Consider the following 20,994-nt stretch of genomic DNA (forward strand, 5'->3'; position numbering starts at 1 on the left):
CCCAGCACGCCCGCTCCTGCGCGCCCCCAGCAGATCCCAGTGCCCTGAGTCCGGGAGCTGGCGGGACGCTCTCCGGGTCGCTTACTCTGCCCCTCCTCGGTCGGGGCAGGTGAGGGACGCAACGCGGCCGGTCTGGGCGCGGGCTATAGACCTCGTAGTTCCGCGTGCCTGGGCCGGGCCCCGCGAGGGAAAACACCCACTCTTTTTAATCTCCATCTTACCCCAGTAGTTGGGTTCCCGCAGAGGCGTCCCTAGGGCCCCCACTAGTATAGGTTGGGGCGGAGTCGAACTCGGAATGGGAAACCTGGGCTGGGGACCGGGTGGAGGGGGTTGGGGGGCAGGGGAAGGAGAAACGCAGTTGGGGGGCGGAGGCCTAAGTACTTAACGCGTTGACTTCGAGTGAAATCAGATCAGTCAGAGCAGTTCGCTGTGACTCGTTTCTCTTCTCCCACCCCACATTTCTCTTGGCTGGACTCTACCCTCCCAGCTCATTCTGGTCACCCTGGACACTCCCTCCGTCTTTTCCCAAGAGTGCGGCGGCTACGGGCGCCGCGTCCCAGAGAGCACAGACGCCTAAAGCGTCGTCTCCTCTCCTCTACAGGTCCTCCCGGCCCGGCCCGAACATGCTGGACGGCCTGAAGATGGAGGAGAACTTCCAAAGCGCCATTGAGACGTCGGCCTCCTTCTCCTCGCTGCTGGGTGAGTATTCAGGCCATGCGCCTGGGCGCACCGTCTTTCCGCCAGGCCCCAGCTCTGGAGCCCAGCTTGCTTGGACCCGGTCGGCAATAGGGGAGCTAGCGGCCCGCTTCATGCACTCAGTTGAGCCCACTCCCTGTCTAGCCGTCAGTTTCTGTGGGTCCTTCCTACCCTTAACCGACAAGCCACCCCAGGCCTCACGCATCGGGCACCGAACTCCCCAGAGCCGCGAGGGGCGGGCGAGATTGCTTGCAAGCGTTTGAGTGGCAAATCATTAAAAATACCCAGGACTGGGTTTTTAATCACAGAGCTGATCGACGTCTCATAAATGCCGCCGTCTTCTCCGAGGCTTAGGGACCAGCACACAAACCCCAGTCACGGAGCACCCAAGTTCGAGGCGGCTTCTCGCCTCCACCAACTCCAGCCCCAGTCTCAGCCTCAAGCACCGCGGAGAGGCTTTTCCGGGCCGGTGGGCAGAGCAGCGCGGGGATTAGCCCGCGCGGCAGGGCCCTTGCCTCGGCTTTAATTAACTGGAGCCGGATCTCGGGTCCGGCGTGTCGCCCTCCCTCCCGGGTCTCCCCAGTCTCTTCGCAGTGACCACGGAGGAGCGGCGAGCCCAGGGCCTCGACTCACACGCGCGTCTAACCGAGCTGAGGCCAGGGATTCCCACCCTCCATCCTGCACCCCGACCTCGATGCTTTTCAAGTTTGGTGAATGGGTGTTTTAATTTTTTTTAGCGGGAGGGGTTTTCGTTTTGTCAGTTAAGCCTCTTGCCTCTTTCCCTAACTCGGAACCGCTAGAGCGGGGTGGAGGCGGAGGATGAGGCTGCTCGGCTAGAGAAACCAGACCGAGGGAGGAATCCCCCCCAGCTCCCCAGATGAAACGAAATCGCGTGCACCGCTTTCCCCTTTTTCAACCGCCCTTTCGGAAACTTACCGACCCAATACAGCCTCGGAAGATCCAGGGCGTCCGAGCTGGCCCAGACCTGGCGTTCAGCGGGCGTCGCGGCTCGCCCGGTACTCCCTGCCCGGCCCATGTCCGCTCTCTGCGCCCGGGTCGTGGCCCTACACGCCGAGACCGGGCAGAAAGAATCGGGAATATTTTAAAGATCTCGCTACTTCTAGTCCTCCCTGCCTGAGCGCCAAGGTGACCGGCCCCGCTCCTGAGCCGGTGGCTGCGTCTCCTGAGGGGAAGGCGACCGAGTAGCAGGGAAACTGGGAAGGGTCAGGCCCTTTGGGACACCACGCGCAAAGGTATTGTTACCCGGGGGAATAGGCCTTCTTTAAATAGCTGTGAAACGTGCCGACATAGCGACAAAGGTGGCTGAGCATCCCACCACCCTCAAAAAAAAAAAAAAAAAGCCCCCGCACCCGCAAACTAAAGGGACAAAAGTGACACAAGTGCAAGGGTTGGGACAGAGAGGAGTCCCTTTCGCGCTGAGTCGCTTTGGGTGCGGTTTCGCCCTCACGCGTGGCTGCTGAGCTCGCCTGATTCCCGGAATCCTGGCCGGACACTCCGCGGCGTCTCCGAGTCCTGCTTCTTCCTTTTTTTTCTTTTTTTTCTTCCCTCCATTTTGATGCTTCTTAATTATGAAAAAAAAAAAAAAAACATCTGTAATTTGCGCTCCAGCCAGCAGTTTGGGGTTCATTGGTTTGAGCAATACTTAGTTTGCCTAGAGCGAGAACAGTATTTTTCTGCACGCACGGGACTTTTCAGGAAGCAAAGAAAATGTAAAGTTTTCCTTCAAAAAATAGAACAGAATTGCGTTTTAGCAAAAGACAAAACCAAACAACAAAGTAGAAAATTCTTTTTGCACACTCACAGTTTTAATAATAGACAATAGAGACAAGCGTAGTGAGTGATTTAGTGATTACGTGATAAACCTGGGAGCACAAATTTATTTGCAGGCCGATTTTACAGGATGTGCGCACGTTTGCACGCATACCAGGGTAGGTTTGATCATTAAAGGCCACTTATTGATTTCTACCCCCTCCCCTGGTAGAACTGAAACCTTCCCACATAGTCCCTGTTTATTAGAAATGCCATTTGGTTTGATTTTGCTCTGTTCTCCAAAACTCAGCTTGGATGTTTTGCAGGGGGCTTCCCAGGGTGGGAGGACGTGGGGGTAAATCCGTGGGTGTGGAGTGATCCATAGCTGGTCCGGGCCGGGTTTGGCCGGGATGCTGGGCCGGCTCGGCTCACAGGCGGACGTCTGTTGCTGCTGTAGGCAGAGCGGTGAGCCCCAAGTCTGTCTGCGAGGGCTGTCAACGGGTCATCTCGGACAGGTTTCTGCTGCGGCTCAACGACAGCTTCTGGCATGAGCAGTGCGTGCAGTGTACCTCCTGCAAAGAGCCCCTGGAGACCACCTGCTTCTACCGGGACAAGAAGCTCTACTGCAAGTATGACTATGAGAAGTAAGTGCCCGCGCCTCGGAGCGCGTCCCACACACTGGATCAGCGGGCAAGGGAGACTTTGTCCTTCTTCACCCCCTCATATGCTTCTGGAAGGAGCAAGATGCACCCGAGTGCCCAGATAAGCAGGTGCCCATTCACCCGCATCCTCTACGCTCCCCAGGGCGGCAGAGGACTGCGCGGGTGCACGCAACAACGGCCCAGGCCCCGCAGGAGCGCAAGGGATGGCTCCCGCTGTGGTCTGCTCGCCCAGTTTTCCCGACCTGGCCATTCCCCGAGGACACTCCTTTGTGGGTACTCCCACCCCATCAACGTTGTTTCTCCCCTCCCTGCTTCACGAGGGTGCCCTTGGGGGCGACCAGTGGCTCACCTCTGCTCGCCGGCTCCCCCTCTACCTTACCCACCTGTCTGCGCCACCCACGCGCTTATGCGCAGAGCTGAGGTGGTCCTGATTCCATAGCTTGGGTCCCCTGTGCTCCTACCTCGCTTGGCTTTGTCCACTGGGGTCCCCAACAGATTGGGCTCAGAAACACCGCTGCTGCCCCTCTGATCTCCGCGGCAGCGCCCACCCCTTTTGCTTTTTCTCTCAGTGTATTCTCCCCAGCCCCTTCCCCGTTGTCTGCAAAACCCTCGGGCCATAAGAGCAGTTAGGCCAGGTCCTCCATCCTCCGCCTCCTCCCTAATTCCCATCTGGGTATGCGTTTCTGCCACGCCGCAGGTTCAGTTCCCTCCCGTCGACGCGAACGTTCTGGTATGTTTTGAGGAGAACTAGGAGACAGGTATTTAAGAAAGTGGACTATTTCGATTCTAGATCTCCATAGTGAGATCTAAAGACTGGATGAGGCTGGGGAGTGGGAGTTTGAAGGATTTCCTGGTTCTGGCCAGGCAGGCCCGGAGTTGCTTAGTAGAGCTAAGAGGGGGTAGGCTGGGGGGGTGGGGGGGCTGCCTTTCCTGGTCAAAGTAGCTCAGTAACAGGGACACTGACTTCACCGAGCTGTGCGGGGTATTGAAGCAAAGAAAAGTGGCTGAAACGGAGGCCTCTGTTTTTGTACCCGAGGACTGGATAAGTGACGGAGTGCCCTCGGGGCATGGGCAGGAGAATTCTGCATTTGTCACTGGTGAATGAAAGGGACAGCACTATATGAGGATAATCAAGGGAGGGTTAGTGTTCCTGAAAAGCAGTTCCTATCATGTTATTAAAAACACACCATGAAAGGAGGTGTCCAGGAGAAGTCTCAGTATAACAAAAAGCTCCGAGAGAGAACAGAAATTCTTCTTGTCTGATTTGCCTGGGCTCTGAGGTTTACTACAGACTGACAAAGCAATCAGATCCAGTGACCACACACACAAAAAAATTCTTTCTGCTGCTCAAGCTCCTTTGCTATAGCAAGCTTGAATTTTACCCCCATGTGGATAGAGTACTGGGCATTTTGTTTTGTTTTGAAAAGATAATTTTACATCTTTCAGCACACAAAAAAATAAGTGTTTGATTTTGGATGAGTTGGGCAATACAGAAATATATAAAGAAGTGAAAATGCATCACCATTACCCAAAGTGGTGATTACGGTTTCAATTTTTTAAAAAAGAAGATGTGGTTGTATCTGTTTTTGATTGTTTAGTGCTCTTGTGTCTGAGCGAAAAGTGCTGTTTTTGGTAATTAAGCAGATTTTGTGCACACAACTTCAAGTACCACCTTTGGATAAAGCTTCTGGTTGATTGCTCTTTTTTTCTTCTTTTCCCCTGTTGCTTTTCGTCTGAAGGTTTTGGGATTGTGTAGTCCCAATCTTTATCTTTGTGCTTATAGATTACTGAAATGTCCACATCTTTCAGGCACAACACTAGCAAATTCAAAAGTATGGGAGCTTAGGAAAGGATTTGGGTGGTGAATTTCTATTGTTTGTGAAAAAAAAAATCACGAATCAAAGAAGGCTTAAGGGTCAACACAGCTGTCTGGCCAGTCAAATCTTCTTTAAGGAAGTCAGGCTGTGTCAGGAGGAGAAGAAACAGTTGTTGTAAAGTACTTAACACAACAATGTCCCCTCCATTTCAGCCTCCCAGGTTTGGAGCGGTTTGGGCTTATTAGCCCACTAGGGTCAGTTCTCCCCGCACAAAGCTATTTCTGCAAAGGGAAAATTGCAGGGATCAACTTGCCAGCTGTTGGCCAGAACCAAGCAGATTTTACAGAGTAGTGTGAGCTACATTGTTTGGAGAGGTGTTGATGCTACAGTGAGGGTTTTTAATTTTGATTTTAACGTATATTTTGGAAACACAGATGGCCAAAATGGAGTTGCTTGTCTCTTTAGTTCACTGTCAGCCCTTGTCTGTGCCCAGAGCCTCCACTGTTTTTTTCTGATTAATTTTATTCTGTTTTTCTCTCCTCTGTTCCCCATCCCAATCCCATTCTTCTTTAACCAAGCAGGGCTGTAATATATTTAATAATCTTAATGGCATTCATCTGCGTGGTAGTTGCTATAAGAGAAGAAAGCGTGGTTTGTTTGTTTGTTTGTTTTAAAATTAGGCTCAAGACAAATTCCTTTATTCAACAAGCTCTTTGAGCTTCTACAGGCAAGGCACTAGGCTAGGGGATAGGAGGACACTGAGAAAAAGTCTCGGAGCCTGCCTTCAGGAGGCTTATATTATAGCCTAGCACTTTTTCCATCTATATTATCCTAACTATTGGGTATTTCTTGAAAACCTCTACTGAGACTGCAGGACTAAGTATTGAATAGAAGTTGTCTGGAATGACCAGAAATTTATCCTCCAGGAGGATGCAATTCAATTTTAGATAATAGTCATGAAACAGTCACAGAGAGCACATTTCCTCTTTAACGAATACATTTGTAGAAATAATTTTTGCTTCTTTTCTTTGGATCTTTTTAAAAATTTGAGGCCCAGCCAAGGCAAGTGGAAAGGAAATTCAGATGGAAGTTAAAGTGATAGGACAATGGTGGTGGTAAATTATGGAACAGTTCATCGAAAATGAATATTCAGGCAGTGCCCTTGTCTACAAAATTCATGGAGTTCAAAGGCTATTTTTACACATCAAAATAAAAGAACATGTAGCTAATGTACAGTCTTCAGTGAAGTTCATAAACATAATATTAACAAAGTGGGCTTATCCCGTTTATGTTAGCCATTTGTATGTGCATTTCTGGCCATTGAGCACTGTTGCATTTGAATTATTAGCTGCCTATTCATGGTGTCAGGCAGCCAGTTAAAAAGTGAAAATTCTACTCTGTCAACTAGCTGTTACACCTTCTTGATGTCAAACACCGTATTTGTCTAACTTTAAAGAACTGAATTGACAGTGGCGTCTTAGACGCACAGCCATTCATTTGAAGACTTCAGGGTATTTTGTTAAATATTTGTCTCATACACTGTGACACTCTTAGGAATAATTTATCTCCTCAGCATCCAAAACAAATAAGCATTTAAGGCTGGAGTGCAGAAAACTGATTTATCAATGTCCAGAAATTGGGAACTGGAGGTGACCTTTATGGTTTGTGACGTGCCGTCAAAGAAAAATAACTAGTTTGGTGGGATGGTACACGCACAGAATTGATGAAGGGGCATCATGTCATGTAAAACATCAGGATGCTATAGGTGTGCGCGTTTAAACGTTGGACTCAGCTGCCTTCAGTGTTCCCCAAAGTTAGCAGACAACCAAAGTATTTTCCAGCCTGGGGGACTTCTACTTACATAACTCTTGTTCCCTATTTAACTGAGTCCTCTAGGATCTGGTTCGTTTGGAGTTTTCCCTGAATTTGTTCCAAACAAATACTGTAGTTGGACATATACGTTGGAGAAAGAAGAGGCTGCTGAATAACAGGAATGTGGTAATACAATAGATAATTAAGCCTTCTGGAAGGGATCCCACATTTAAATCAAGTTTATATTGTTTCTTTCATGTGCCTGGCGGCTCTGTGTGTCCGGCGGGGCCCTCTCGCCTCACGTGTGAAGTTTATCATTACCTCTTAGATTGTTCTGGACATCCTAGGAGCAGTGTGGGATAGGACTGCTGTCATCAGGGCTGCTCTTATAACATCATAACTTCCCACGTGTCAGCAAAGTGCAGGCCTTGGGAAACCTTCTCTCAGAGGGCCAGTCCATGTTTTCTCCCCTTTCTTTTGGAGCAGACCAGTTTTTCTGAAGAAAGGGACTCCACTGAAGCAAAGTACATATCCCTCACTTAGAGCTTTCTCTGTATTTTTCTTTCGACCTGCTGATTGGCAGCCCCGAGGAGAAAATGGCCGAGGTCATGATTTCTTTTAGGATCAGTAATGAACGAATACTGCATTTTATCAAGGTAGTGTAGGCTGTACGTGTAGGGGGGAGGGTTAGTTTGGTTTTATTACTGTGACATTACTAGGAGATCAAAATTGGACATCAGTTCCTCATAAAAGAAGCCCACAGATGAAATTACAGAGGCAGTTGTTAGATTTTTACTCTATCTTTTGTTGGCCTCACTCCTGGCATAATAAAATTTAGGAATATAAAAATCAAACACAGCTAGGTAATAAATTGATGTCTGCATTAAATTGCAGGGGGGCTTAGCTTGGGATAAGCACCGTCCATGGGCTGTGGCTGGGTTTGTGCAGGCTGACTTACCTCTTTTTTTATTTAGAGGGTGATTGGAAACACTCCTTGTCCAGAGGTGTTTTCTCTTTTTATATGTATTGGTCCGTAGGTAGGACTTTCTGAATCTCAGACTTAAAATGTTGAAATAAAATTAGAGAGCAGGAGTAGATATTAATAGTATTCTGGGGATTAGATATGAACATTGCCTTTCAGAGTAGACTTGTGGGATTCTTTTGATCCTTAACGTAAATGGAGCACATTAAAAAAGTTATTTATCCAATCCAGTCTTACGTATTGTAGAGTTCTGGGATTTTGTCATCCACCTGGCTAAGGAGTTGCTTTTGCCGTTCAGATTTCAGTGACAAGAGCTTTTCTGATAGTTCATTGTTTGTCTTGCTTTTTAGTTTCATTTTTCTTATTTATAACTTTCGTGTGACCTAAAATACTGTTACTAATTTTAGAGAGCCCTCTTTATTGTTGTTTTTTAATTCTGGGGAGGTTTTTTGGAATTAATGAGTAGGTACTGTTTCTCTAATGAGAACAATTCCATTCATTAAATTCTCAGCTAATTAATTTTTATGGTCAAAGAAATTATTTGGGTCCTACTGTTCAGAAGTGAGAAAATAGACAAGGATTTAAAATACTCATTATATTGCCGGGAATTTATTAAAGCTTCTTAAATTGATATACAAAATGTCATTGTTGCTTTATATCAAGATCGAAGTAAACCATATTGAATCACGTTAATCTGATTGTTAAATATAGTTGTACAATACTGGGAAGTGAACTATGGGGGAAAAAGTGCAATCACACCCACCATAGAAAGGTTTAAAAGTAATTTCCACCTTAACTATGAAATCTTAGCTTTACTTTAATGCTTTGCCATTTTTTTTTATACCTTTCTAACATGGAAATTTAAATGCCCATATCTTCAGATGGGAGTTCTTGGTAAGCCACTTGCAGGGTGGGGTATGGAGGATTGGGGGCTGTATGGGGTGGGCAGTGCCACCCCTCAACCCACCCTGCACAGAAGCAGAAAGGGTCCTATGTGGGAGAGCCCTGTCCAGTTTCCAGCATGCCTGAGGCTTCCCCCTAGGAACGAATGCCCTGTATGTTTTTCTAAAAGTTTCTTAGCAATGTGTAGATCAGCGTTGCCAGCAGCCTTTTCAGATTCAGTTTGGGGAAGCTGGTAATTTTAGGAACAAAATGTAGAAAAGGTTCTGGAGAAAAGAGGCCCTTTTCTCCTTTGTGCCTGTTTTCTGGAACCCACAGAAAAACTTGGTACGCCTCACGATTTACGTTTTCTCCTTCGTCTTCCTTGACTAGTGCGATGGGGGACAGTTTAGTCAATTTATCACAATTAGAATTAGTTATGTTATCATTGACCAATGTCAGCGGCAGCTTTGTGTCTCTTTGTCGTATATTAAATGAAACCCAGCCAACTGTCTTGCTGAAATGAAGCAAACACCTTCCAAATGTCAAATTGTTATTTTAGTCAAGCACAATTATCTGTCTCTATATTTTTAACCAAGATGAAATTAATAAAATTGCTGTGGCCCTGGCATTAATTAGCAGGAGGATTAGAGCTATATCAGCTAAAAAGGAGGTGTAAACACTATAATCTTGCTGCATGTTTGTTTTCACACTACTGAAAATAAATAAAATGAGACTTAGGATAGGGATTAAGTTTCTTTGGGCATTAGACAGCAGATGCAGTTGGAATGCAGCAGAAACAGTGAAGTATTAGTGAAGACATTATCAGAGGAATAAAACTGTGGCCCAACACTGGTTTCCTACCAATTTCTGGTAGACTTGGTCCCATTGCAAATAGCCCCATCTGGGCAGTTAAAAGAGGATTTTAAAAACCTACTTCCGTGCTGTACTTTTCAGTTGCGAACGAAGGCGACCAGATCATCTGTAGAGCTTGTCACCTGGCTGCCATGCTCGGGTTCGCTAGAATTTAATGGAACCCTTGCCAGATCCCCCATTATTGCACCGTAATGTCATAACAACTAAAAATACAAAACGGACTGTGCTTCTCTTAGTCCTTAACTGAAGTCACATGAAAGAGTTTGGTCTCTTCTAGCCTTTCAAGATTCCAGTTGGAGGATCCTATTTTTGGATAACAGTAAATATGTCTGGCTTTTCTGACTCTCTAGGCCTCCAGTGGCTTTCTACCCTGATAGATTTGTATTTTATCATCATTACCCTATAATGGACAAACCCTGGTAGGTATCTGGCCACTGTGGATTGGACTACCTTGTCTCATGGGCCAGTTAAACTCTCCATATTAAAAAAGATCTTTGACATCCAGCAGTGCTAGGAATGGGCCACATGCCATATCTGACTTCACATCTAGGCCCATCCCATTCTGCCTCCCCCTCGCTCCCCTATGTCCTGTGGAATTCTACTAACTTGACTCTTGCAAGCACATGCTATTACTTAACACCATCTCATCAACTGCCTCATTTCTCCCCCATGCCAAGTTTATGGACTGTTAGTCCTCTTTTAATTTTTCTCACTTGGAGGAAACAAATTCATCTTTTAGATACACAACATAATGGTCTACCCAGTTGTGGAGCAGGGCTCAGCTACAATACCTGGTGAGGGGCGTTACGCTCAGGTTTGCATGATCCCATGACCACACTCTTTGGGTGACCAACTGGGGCCCCTGAACATCTTTCTGAGTGTGCCTGGCACCTTCATGGATGCTGGGTTATGGTTTTCAGTGGATCGGAGAAGTGCCTGAGTCTGATGTTGTCGCCGGTAAACCAGGATGAGGAGTCATTTGGTGAGAAGCCTGGCTAGCACTCTGATAGAGTGTACTCACTCTCAACTTTTTTTTGCTGCTTCTTTGGGTGTCACACTTCTCCAAGCTGGAAAGAACCATCCCTTATCTCTTGAGCACCAGGGTCTGCTGCTGCAGTGAGAAGGGATCTTTGGAGCAGCCTCCTCTCCTAGTTCCATCTGACCCCTTCAGTTACAGGGTAGCCACTCCTTGACTCACAATTCTCTTGCCTGCTCCCTGTCAAGCCTCAGGAACTTTTAAAAGGATTTTTCAAAACAAAACAAAACAAAACACCCCCTCCTGAACTCCAGATTAGCCTCTTAAGCTCATTAAAGTTGCTTTAAATACCAAAATGTTGGGCTCCTGGGGACTCTCCCCCCAAACCATATTTTCATTCTTACCATTGTTGTCATCATTTGGTGTGCAGCAGATTAGGGCCAGCTCCCTCTGGGCCCATAAACAGTCCCCTCACTCTCTGTAAGAGGGTCCAAATATGTCTTTGTTTGAGTACTCAACAGCCTAAACCTAGTGGAAGCGGATGCCGGCTTGGCCTGGGGCCCCCAGCTCCAGGGTAGAGAAAAGGTTGATGTCACGGGGGACAGGGTGGGGCCCGGAAAAGGGAATGGGCAGGTGAGTGGACAAAGTGTGGCTCATACAGTTTTCAGGAGTTTGGTAGTCTTTGAGCCCTCTCCCAGTCGCTGGGGAGACCCAGTAATGGGCGAGATTTAAAGGCTCGTCCTTGCCCTAGAGAGTCAGCATGGCTTTGGGATCCCTTTTGACTAGGACCCAAGAGAAACACTAGAGCCCAGTTTCTGTTCAGCCGCCAGGCATTGCTGGCCATCATCATACAGAGGTGGATTTTTACAGCTACACCTGCCTTTTGCCTGATGGTCTCTCTTTTATTGCAGCCTCTTTTCCAAAGGGCCTCCTTAATACATCCCACCCCGGTCTCTGTCATTTCAGGCTTCCTTCCTTAAAGCTGGCTCTCGGGGAGAGCTTTCTGGTTTTGACAGTGGAACAAATCCTTTTTAACATAACCATCGAGAGTTTCCTCCCCTGCTGCTGGCTCTCCCTCCCCCCTTCTCCTCCTGTCCCTCCTCACATTGTAGCAGGGATTCCTGTTGTGCACGTATTCCCCAGTACCACGCGCAGTGACGGATACCGTCTTCCCAGGGATAAGGGCTCAGCTCTTCAGAGACATAAGCCATGCCATGCTAGTGCCTCATGGGCGGTACCATGAAGTAGACATTGGAAATCCAACGGGGAAGAACATCCCAGGAGACCCTTCCCTGTGTGTCTTTGGCTGGAGTGTTGCTTGGTCTCTGCAACTATCTTTCCCCTGGGTCTCTATGCACCTGGAAGCCCCGAGTTCAACCACAGCATGGGTTTTCCAACCCCATTTTCAGAATCTCAGCTCAGCCTTGCCTTCTTGCGTGTCTTATGCTCAGAAACCTATCTCATGACCTTTTAATTTTCAAATTATGCTGTGTGCAGGCTAGAGCCTGCTCTCCGCTAGCTGTCAAAATGGAGAGGATGTTATGAAATAATTCACATTGGGATGTACTGTGATATTCTTCCAAAGATACTTTTTAACTGGAAGGGTGTTCAGTCAAATTATTTTCTTTGTGTTCTGTTATTGGTTGGGTTCTTCTATTTTAGAAGTCCACGTCCATAGATGGAAGGGGTTGGACAGGTGGATATGAATGGTTTGGGCACTCCACAGCTCTCTGCATTACTGGAAAAATAATATGAAACACATGTCCTACTGTCAAGAGATATCCAAGCCACAATTTCCTCATCTATACAAAGGAATAGAATAATAACAACCTCATAGGGTTATTGTGAGGATTAAATAAGGTAATGAACTTGAAAAGCCTTTTGGTAAAATGTGGAGAACTATACAGGCTTGGGTATTATTATTGTTGGTTTTTTAATATGAGTAAAAGAATACATATTCTTAGAAGCTGTGTACAATAACACAGCCTAGTGGTTAAGAGCATAAACTCTGGAGCCAGAGTGTCTGGGACCAAATCCTTGCTCTGCTGCTTGCTAGCTGTGTTACCTTGGGTGAAGGTCATGCTTTCTCTGTGCCTGTTTCCTCTCTCTAAAATGGGGATAAGAATAGTACCAGCCTCAGAAACTGCCAGTTATAACATAAATAAGTACTAGGGATGTAATGCACAATATGATAAATATAATTAACATTGCTGTTTGTTCTATATGAACATTATTAAGAGAGTAAATCCTAAGAATTCTCGTCACAAGGAAAAATATTTTTTTCCTATTTGTAAAAAGTTTGTATCTATATGAAATGATGGATATTCATTAAACTTACTGTGGTAATCGTTTCATGATGTATGTAAGTCAAGTCATTATGTTGTACACCTTAAACTTATGCAGTGCTATATGTTAATTATATCTCAATAAAACTAGAATAAAAAAATTGTACTAACCAACATCATAGGGTCATTTTGGGTTAATATTTTTATAGCATGCAGATCAATGATTGGCTCATAGAAAATGCCATCAAAGGATGTGTTGAAAAAAAAGGTATCATTTTGAATTTTCAAAGAGCCTTCACAGATATTATCTTTATTGGACCTTACAACAATTTAAAAAGTTAGATAAGGAGAAGTGTTTTTTTGTTTTGTTTTGTTTTTTTCCCTTGCATTTTGTAGCTGAGAGAGAAGCTGGGATGCTATCCGAAGCCTCTGACTCCTGGTCCAATGGCCTTTCCACTAAATCACACCATCTGCTCCTTGAATTCTGGTGTTCACACCCCAGTGAGATCACAATTCTCAGTCTGTCCTATTGAACTAGCTCTTGGAAAACAAGTCCCCACCTGCTAGATACTTGAGCTTTCCGGCAGCCTTCCGACGGTCAGCTGTTTATATATTCTGTGGTTTTAAAGGAAGTTTTTTGGATTTGGGGAATGCCTGAGTGAGTGAGTGTGTGTGAGTGTGTGTGTGAAAGCTGCTAGTGTACACTCATCACTCCTGTTTATCAAACTCCTCCGCAAGCGCAAAGCTGTCCTACCCATCCCTCCTATCCCATCCCATCTGCATTGGTCTCCACTGTCCGCCAGCATCGCTGTTCTTCCACACCAGAAGAATGACACAAAGGGAGACAAGCATCCGTTTTCCTCCTCTCCAGCTCCCAGAGTTTGCTATTGGTGACTTTTGTTCTGGGAGCCTGTCTGCACATTTGGCAGCAGAACTGTTAACTATCAGATCTGGAGCCTTCTAGGCATACTTCCATTGGGACTAGCCAGCAGCTGTCCATCCATTCCTCAGATAACCCCTTTCCAAGTTTTCTTCTGAACTGTGCTGTATTTTCAAACAAGCCTCAGCCTCAGCTAGGAAAGTTCCCACTGTGCCCCCGTGTGAGGCTGATTTCCCAAACTATTCACTCCCTCTTGTTTATTACTTGGCCTGGCTGTATCGAAAAAGGGATAATGGAATCTTGGGTTTTGAGGAAATTAAGTGTTCCTGTATTGTATTATTTCTCTCACCACTGCCGACACTTGGTTCTCTTAAAGGTAGGTCCAGTCAATTTTAGAGAGATGAAATGTACATTTGAATTTAATCTCTGTAAACTGACGTTTAATGAAACTAGAGATTTCAGGTAATACACCAGCAATTGGAATGCACTTTACCTAGTTGTATGTGCATTTCTCAAATTTAGAACTAAATGGAATCTTATAAACAGTTGGTTCATTAATTAAATTACTCATGCATTCCTTTAATCATCAGACTTATTAAATTCCTGTATGTGACAGATACGTAAAAATGAATAAAACAAAGCACTGATGTATTAACAGTCTAGCAGAGATTGCTTAGAGACATGAATTAAACAGAGGCTTGAAAGAAGAGTAAACTTGTTTTAAGAGAGGCATGGCCACTGGGACTGAGTACCAGCTTGTCTAAATTCCTTGGTTCCCTATTGCTATGTGCTATTCATTATCTCTATAGTGCTTATCATAATTTGAAGTACATATTTATTTGTTGGTTTACTATCTGTCTGTGTCACAAGATCATAAGCTCAGTGAGGGCAGGGACCTTCCTCTTTTCGTTTCCTTTTGTTTTTTAACTCCTGTATCTCCAGCATCTCTCACGGTTCTAGACAGATAGTAAGCATTAGACATGTTGGCTGAATGGATAAATGCATCAATGAATGACTTGCTTGGGGTTGTTGAAAAGGCTTCGTGGAAGAGGTGATATGTTAATTGGCTCTTGGAGCATGAATGGGAATGTGAACCATTCAGGTGATGTCCAGGAGGCAGTTGTAAAAGAAGATCTAGAAACTGTCCTGGACAAGAAGCTTTAGGCTATGTTGTCATATAAATATGAGAAGTGCCCAAGGGGATCCTACACAGAGTGAGAAGAGGCCCAAGGGTGTAGCTTTGGGGAGCCCTGGGAGAGGCTGTGATGAAATGGCACGGATGCAGGAGAAAACGCCAGGGTGAGTGGGCTTCTGGAGGACAGGGCAGAGGTGGGGAATTTTAAAAAGTAGGGCCACCTATTTGCTCTTGGGATTGCCAGTTAGTCAGTGGTAACCTTATCAAGAATAGCTTTGTCAGAAGCTTGGAGGGATCAGGACAGCATTTTAATGGGTTTTACAATAAAAGGAAGAAGAAATGGAGTGATATGGCCAACGTTTTTGAGAGGTGGAAGAAAGATGGGAGGGGAAACAGTACCTGGGGTAGAGGTAGAATAAAGGGAAGATGTTTGAGGATGGGGTAGTTTTGAGGCTATATGATGGCTAAGGTGAGTTTTGCCAGGAAAGGGAGGAGGCTGAGGATCCGGGAGAGAGAGGGGCCTCCAGTTGATAGAGGAGAAGCTTGGGGAGGGTCAGGGATACATCTAGGGTCCATGTTGAACTCCTGCTTTGGTCTTTCCTAACCATTCATTCCCTTTGTTCTTTTGTGCATTTCTCTGTGGATTAGCCAGAACTGATCGTCACTGAACAGAGGCCAGCAGAAGGTGGGTCCATTTCCCATCTCTCCTCAGGATCTCTTGTAAGGTGGCTACTGCAGCTTCCCACGTAGCTTCTTTCTTGAGGTCACCCTGGTTCATGGGCCAAGGGCTGACGGCAGAGTGGGGCTTCAAGCTTGAGTCCTTCTTCAGATCCAGTTGTCTTGGTGTAAAACTTACTTATCATCTTCCTGTTTCTGCTCCTCGTCCGTGAAGATCTGTATTTGGTTACAGCATGGTCCAAGGTATACAGTATGCGGCTGATTCCCCAGGACACGTGTTCACATCTCCCCAGGCCAGGAACTAGTCAGTTGTGCTTGGCAACTAGACCATCCCTACACCTGTCCATTGATAGGCTTTTGCTTCCCGTGATTCTCAGGAGAACGATCAAGAGACGGGAGTCCAGGATGGGGGCACCATCCTCCTTATTGACCAGACCTCGGTGGCTTGGTCTCTTAACCCACTATCACTCTGTTTTACAGTCTTATTCATATGGTTGGTTCGTATATTTTCTTTCCCAGACTGGAGGCTAGAGTGACCTATAGTGGAGAACCGTGGGTTTTCAGAATCCTTGAGCTTCAGTAATTCCTTTGCCTCTGCTTTATCTGGGTGGGCCTGGGCAAATCATTTAACCTCGTTGAGATTCTCCCATTAGCCTCAGCGCCTTTACCACGAGCTCTCTGAGGTCTGGAGCCTGATCACAAACTGCCTGATGTGTACAGTGGCGGAGTGGGAATGCTTTTGACAAGGAGTGGGAGAGCGGCGTATGGTTGGGTGGGAATCCTTCCTTAGGTCTAGGGCTGCTGTATCTGTGTGACCCTAGGAGAGGAAAGGTGACGGCGTCATAAGAGGCCTGGCCACCTAACTTAGAAGGAAATTAAACTAAAATTGGTGCTATCAAGGAAGCTGAGTATTTTCCAATGGCTCTGCCTCTGTGGCCAGTAAATTCAGTGGAAAATATATCATTCAGTGATGTTATTTGATATCATAGACACCCAACCGATTCATGGGATGAATTTTTCTGCTTGTCACCTGGCTGTAAGAGCTCCATTTAGACCGAGCTCAGTAGTGCTGGAAGGGAGAATTGGGTGGAGAACTGTAATACAAACTGCAATACTTCATGATGTATTATTTTTCAGTTTCCCTCTTGACAGTGAAAGGGCAAGGGCCAATGGAATGTACTCTTTTAAATGGCAACATGGACACAGTGGGATTGCTGGAAAGCCATTAGTAGCCAAACCTGGTTAATAGCAGCTCAGGTAAATGCTCTTCATCACTGGCCCCTTTTCTCCAACTCAATTATTAAGGGAGTCCCCCAATGAGCTCCTTTAAAATTTTAATGATGTACGGTATTGCGGAGGTTGAACTGTTACGATGAGGTGATTTCAGCTTTACCCTGACGTTGCTGGTTAATTAGAGAGGAAAGAAAGTTCTGAAGCTCATATTACCTGTAACGTGGTGAGACCCACCATCAATAAAGTCGCATGCCATGGAATCCAGGGAGCTCATATTCCTGCCTTTTTACCAGATTGAGCTAATTCTGGGGACAAGATGGAGGGAGAATATGTCCTGCCTGTGGCCCTCCAATTGTTTGTGGCTTTCGTCCAGATAGCACTTATTCTTAGAATTGAATAGTGTTTTTAGGAGAAGCTAATGGAGACATTTGTATCCAGGGCCTTGGTTTGATGTTGTAGTTGTGCCTGAGGAGGTCGGTCAGTCCTCAACAGCCACCTGTAGCCTTCTTGAACATGAAGCATGTGCTTTGAGTTGCTCTTTTTTGGGGGTGGTAACACAAACACACATAGACCATATTCTGTCCCTTTGTGTAGCTGAGGACGTACATAAGTGGGATCACTGGGCAAGGTCAGAGTTGTAACTTGTGGCCAGATAACTGAGTCAATGTCTCTTGGTTTCCATGGAGACCCAACCCATGTCTTCAGACTTACCAGAACCAAGGGATAAGTAAATGAGCTGATCAGCCACAACCAAGCTTAAAATCCAAGGGCATCAGTACACAGTGAGTGATCTGCATTTTCAGGTCTGTAATGGGGAGTACAGCTGGGGGTGAGGATGGTGTGGCACAGTGGCTGGCACTTTCCAGGTTGGTGGCTTCTGTCTTACATGGCACGTCTCCATGTACCTCACTGAGAGCCTAATTGAAGGATCATTCAGCATTTAGGAGTCCTGTATTTCAAGGGTCATTTATAATTTTAAAACCCTATTTGGTATTGGATATCCTGGGGCTTTTTTAAAAGCCCATTTCTTATTTGGCTCTTTAAAAGTGGGAATTCAGATTATTAGCATTTTTCATGTAAGGTCAGTTTTCAGTTTTCCCTTCTAAAAGGTGACCCCCAACTTGACTCGGTTTCTTTTCTCTTTGCTTTGAATTTACTGTTTAATTAAGGAGGTTGATGATATATTCAGGGTAAGATTTAGGATTGTGGCCCATCCCTCAGTTTTGGTCAGCCTGAAAGTAAATTTTAACTTTCATTTACTTTACTTATTCAGCTCATATTTGTTGAACACCTGCTGTGGGCATTGTTATAGGCACTTGGGGTAGAGCAGTGAACAATAAGAGAATTCCTGACTTTACGGAGCTTACCTTCTAGAGGGGAGGAAACACAATAAACAAACAAATAAAATATGTCTCCCCCCAGATCTCCCCAAGTTTGACTCCTTCATGTGTTTACTCAGATATCCAGGTATTTAATATTGCAACCCACCCTGACACTCTTCATTATCCTATAACTTCTATATATGTCCTTTTACCAGCTGCTAATCACCTTCTAGGTTACACTGTAATATATTTCTTTATTATGCCAATATATTGTTCCCCCCATTAAAATCTAAGCCCATGAGAACAGTGATACAGGTTATGCCTCATTTAATCAAACACTTTGCTTTATTGTGCTCCGCAGAGATTGTGTTTTTTTACAAATTGGTTTGTGGCAACCCTGCATCGAGCAAGTCTGTTCGTGCCACTTTTCCAACAGCATTTGCTCACTTTGTGCCTCTGTGTCACGTTTTGGTAATTCTCGCGATATTTCAAACTTTTCCGCTATTTTTAGATTTGTTATGGTGATCTGTAATCAGTGATCTCTGATGTTACTATTGCAAAAAGATTACGACTCACTGAAGGCTCAGATAATGGTTAGGGTTTTTTAGCAATAAAGTATATTTATTTATTTATTATTATTATTATTTTTTGCGGTACGCGGGCCTCTCACTGTTGCGGCCTCTCCAGTTGCGGAGCACAGGCTCCGGACGCACAGGCTCAGCGGCCATGGCTCACGGGCCCAGCCCCTTCGCTGCATGTGGGATCCTCCCGGACGGGGCCCGAACCCATGTCCCCTGCATCGTCAGGCGGACTCTCAACCACTGCGCCACCAGGGAAGCCTGCAATAAAGTAGTTTTAAATTAAGGTATGCACATTTTTTTAGACATAATGCTATTGCACACTTAATAGACTATAGTATAGTGTATACGTAACTTGAATATGTACTGGGAAGCCAAAAAATTCGTGTGACTCACTCTGTTGTGCCAATCGCTTTATTGTGGTGGTCTGGAACTGAACCTGCAATATCTCTGAGGTGTGTCTGTATTTATTTTGTTCACTGATGAGAGCCTGGAACATAGTTTTGTTTACTAGTCTGATGCCTGGAACATAATAGGTACCCAGTGATCGTTGTGGAAGGCTTGGAGTAATTTGATTCATCAGTAAAGCTGTCTTAGACCCATGGTGGACAAAAGTGAAGGCAAGAGGATGATTCCAAGATATGCCACCTGAGCTGAGTACCTTTACTGAGATGGCCAAGATGTGAGGAGAGTAGGGGAGAGGCAACAGTGGGGGAGGCCAGACTTTTCTTGTGTGTGGACAAGATAACACATCTACTTCTTAGCTCCATTATTTTATTCCTTAAAAACTTACATAGAAACCAAAAAGGAGGGGGAAATGTAAAGGAAGTGAGTGAAAAACCCAGCAGTGTTGATGTTTGGAAACCCTATTTGGAATAGAGGTTTTTAAACCCAGGTTTTGCGTCACGATATTCATGAATCCCTTGCCTTATTTTCCCAGAAGAGAGAGAGAGAGAGAGAGAGAGAGAGAGAGAGAGAGAGAGAGAGAGAGAGAGAGAGAGGGAGGGAGAGAGAGTGTGTCTGCTTCTGGGGGAGAGGGTCCATAGACTTTCATCAGATCCTGGAATCTTCTTGTGGTCCCCAAATGGTTAGGAGTTAGTAATCTGAAAGAAAAGGAAAGTTTTAGGCAGATTCTCACATGGAGATGGCAGCATCTTAAGAATGGGTGGCAGAAAGACCCCCTGCTTCCCCACACGGACAAGGGTTCAAATCCCAGCTCTGTTACTTGGCAAATTAACCTCTGAGAAATCTTTCTCCTTATTGCTAAAAGGCAGAAACTATCTCTTTACCTATGTTATAGGGATTAAAAATTATGCATGTCTATCCAGCATCTAGTAAAGATCCTCACTAGATGGCAGCTAATATACTAATAATTTACTCACTAATGTTTGCACTGCCAGCCAATTGTAGATTATGCCCATATGGGCAGTTTTATTCTCAAACCAGTGGTTTGTTTCTTTCATTACTTTTAAACCTCAGCATTACTTTTCTAAGAATTCTCAGTGGATATACCTAATATTTTAAAAAGATATAAAGGCAGAGGGATTGCCTTGTGAAGTAAAAACACACATCAGATTCCAGAAGGAAAAATCAAGAGTAAGAAGTACTTGGTTTGAGAACAGGAACTTTAAAACAGGTAAAATCTACTTACCCTTGTTGGTTCATATGAACTGACTGATAAACTTAAGCTGCAGGCATCCAGTATTTATTTGTTACATTAATCCTAAACTGAAAGATAATTAGCAAATTTGTTAAGTAGGCTTATGTTTACTCTTCCTTGCCAACAATTATGATCATTTGTTGGCAACTGAAGGTTGAACTGAGTTCTACAGACTTGATTACAGCTGTCAGGAGGAAATAATGCATTTGAATTTCACAAACCTGTGAACTTTCCAGGTCTGGTATGATATTTAACAGAGGCTCAGTCTCTCTCAGAAGGTACCTGTAATGACAAGACTTATCAACTTATTGATCACCCTTTTTAAACAAGGCCATAGAATAAACCCTAATTAATCAGTTTGCTAATAGTAATTTTGTGAATGGGCGTATATGCCAATTTTCAAATGTATCTATGGCACTAATTAATTTATGCATATGCTGTGTGTTTTAGCTTTTATGAGAGAGTCCACAATCTTTGAATTTGTATTGTATTTAAAAAATCCCATATGATTTCTCTCAACCTTTCTAATATTTACTTGGAATCTACCATGCCAAACTAGTGACACTGGACTTTGAGAGCCTAAAAGAGAGAAAAGCCTAGAGAGTCTGTGAAAACAGACACTATCATGTGATCATCACCACAGTCTCATTTGAGATGAGGAAATTGAGGCTCAAAGAGGCTAAATGATGGTCCCAGTGTTACATGGGTTCTGAGCCATGTAGATGGGAAGCAGGCGCGGGCTTTCTAATGGCA

At 45.0% G+C, this 20,994-nt stretch overlaps 1 protein-coding gene across 1 annotated transcript in view; it reads left to right on the plus strand.

The window, feature by feature from the left end:
- Positions 1-623: 623 nt before the first annotated feature.
- Positions 624-20,994, plus strand: part of LMX1A (LIM homeobox transcription factor 1 alpha) — a gene marked incomplete at both ends in the record, with an annotated part of 149,564 nt that continues 129,193 nt past the window's right edge. The window contains 2 exons of the mRNA XM_081226197.1: positions 624-703; positions 2,928-3,110. Of these exons, the coding sequence (XP_081082323.1) occupies positions 624-703; positions 2,928-3,110 (263 nt within the window). The remainder of the gene's footprint in view (positions 704-2,927; positions 3,111-20,994) is intronic.

Source organism: Mesoplodon bidens (assembly GCF_964165515.1).
Source record: "Mesoplodon bidens genome assembly, chromosome: 2".
NCBI classification, from domain to species: domain Eukaryota; kingdom Metazoa; phylum Chordata; class Mammalia; order Artiodactyla; family Ziphiidae; genus Mesoplodon; species Mesoplodon bidens.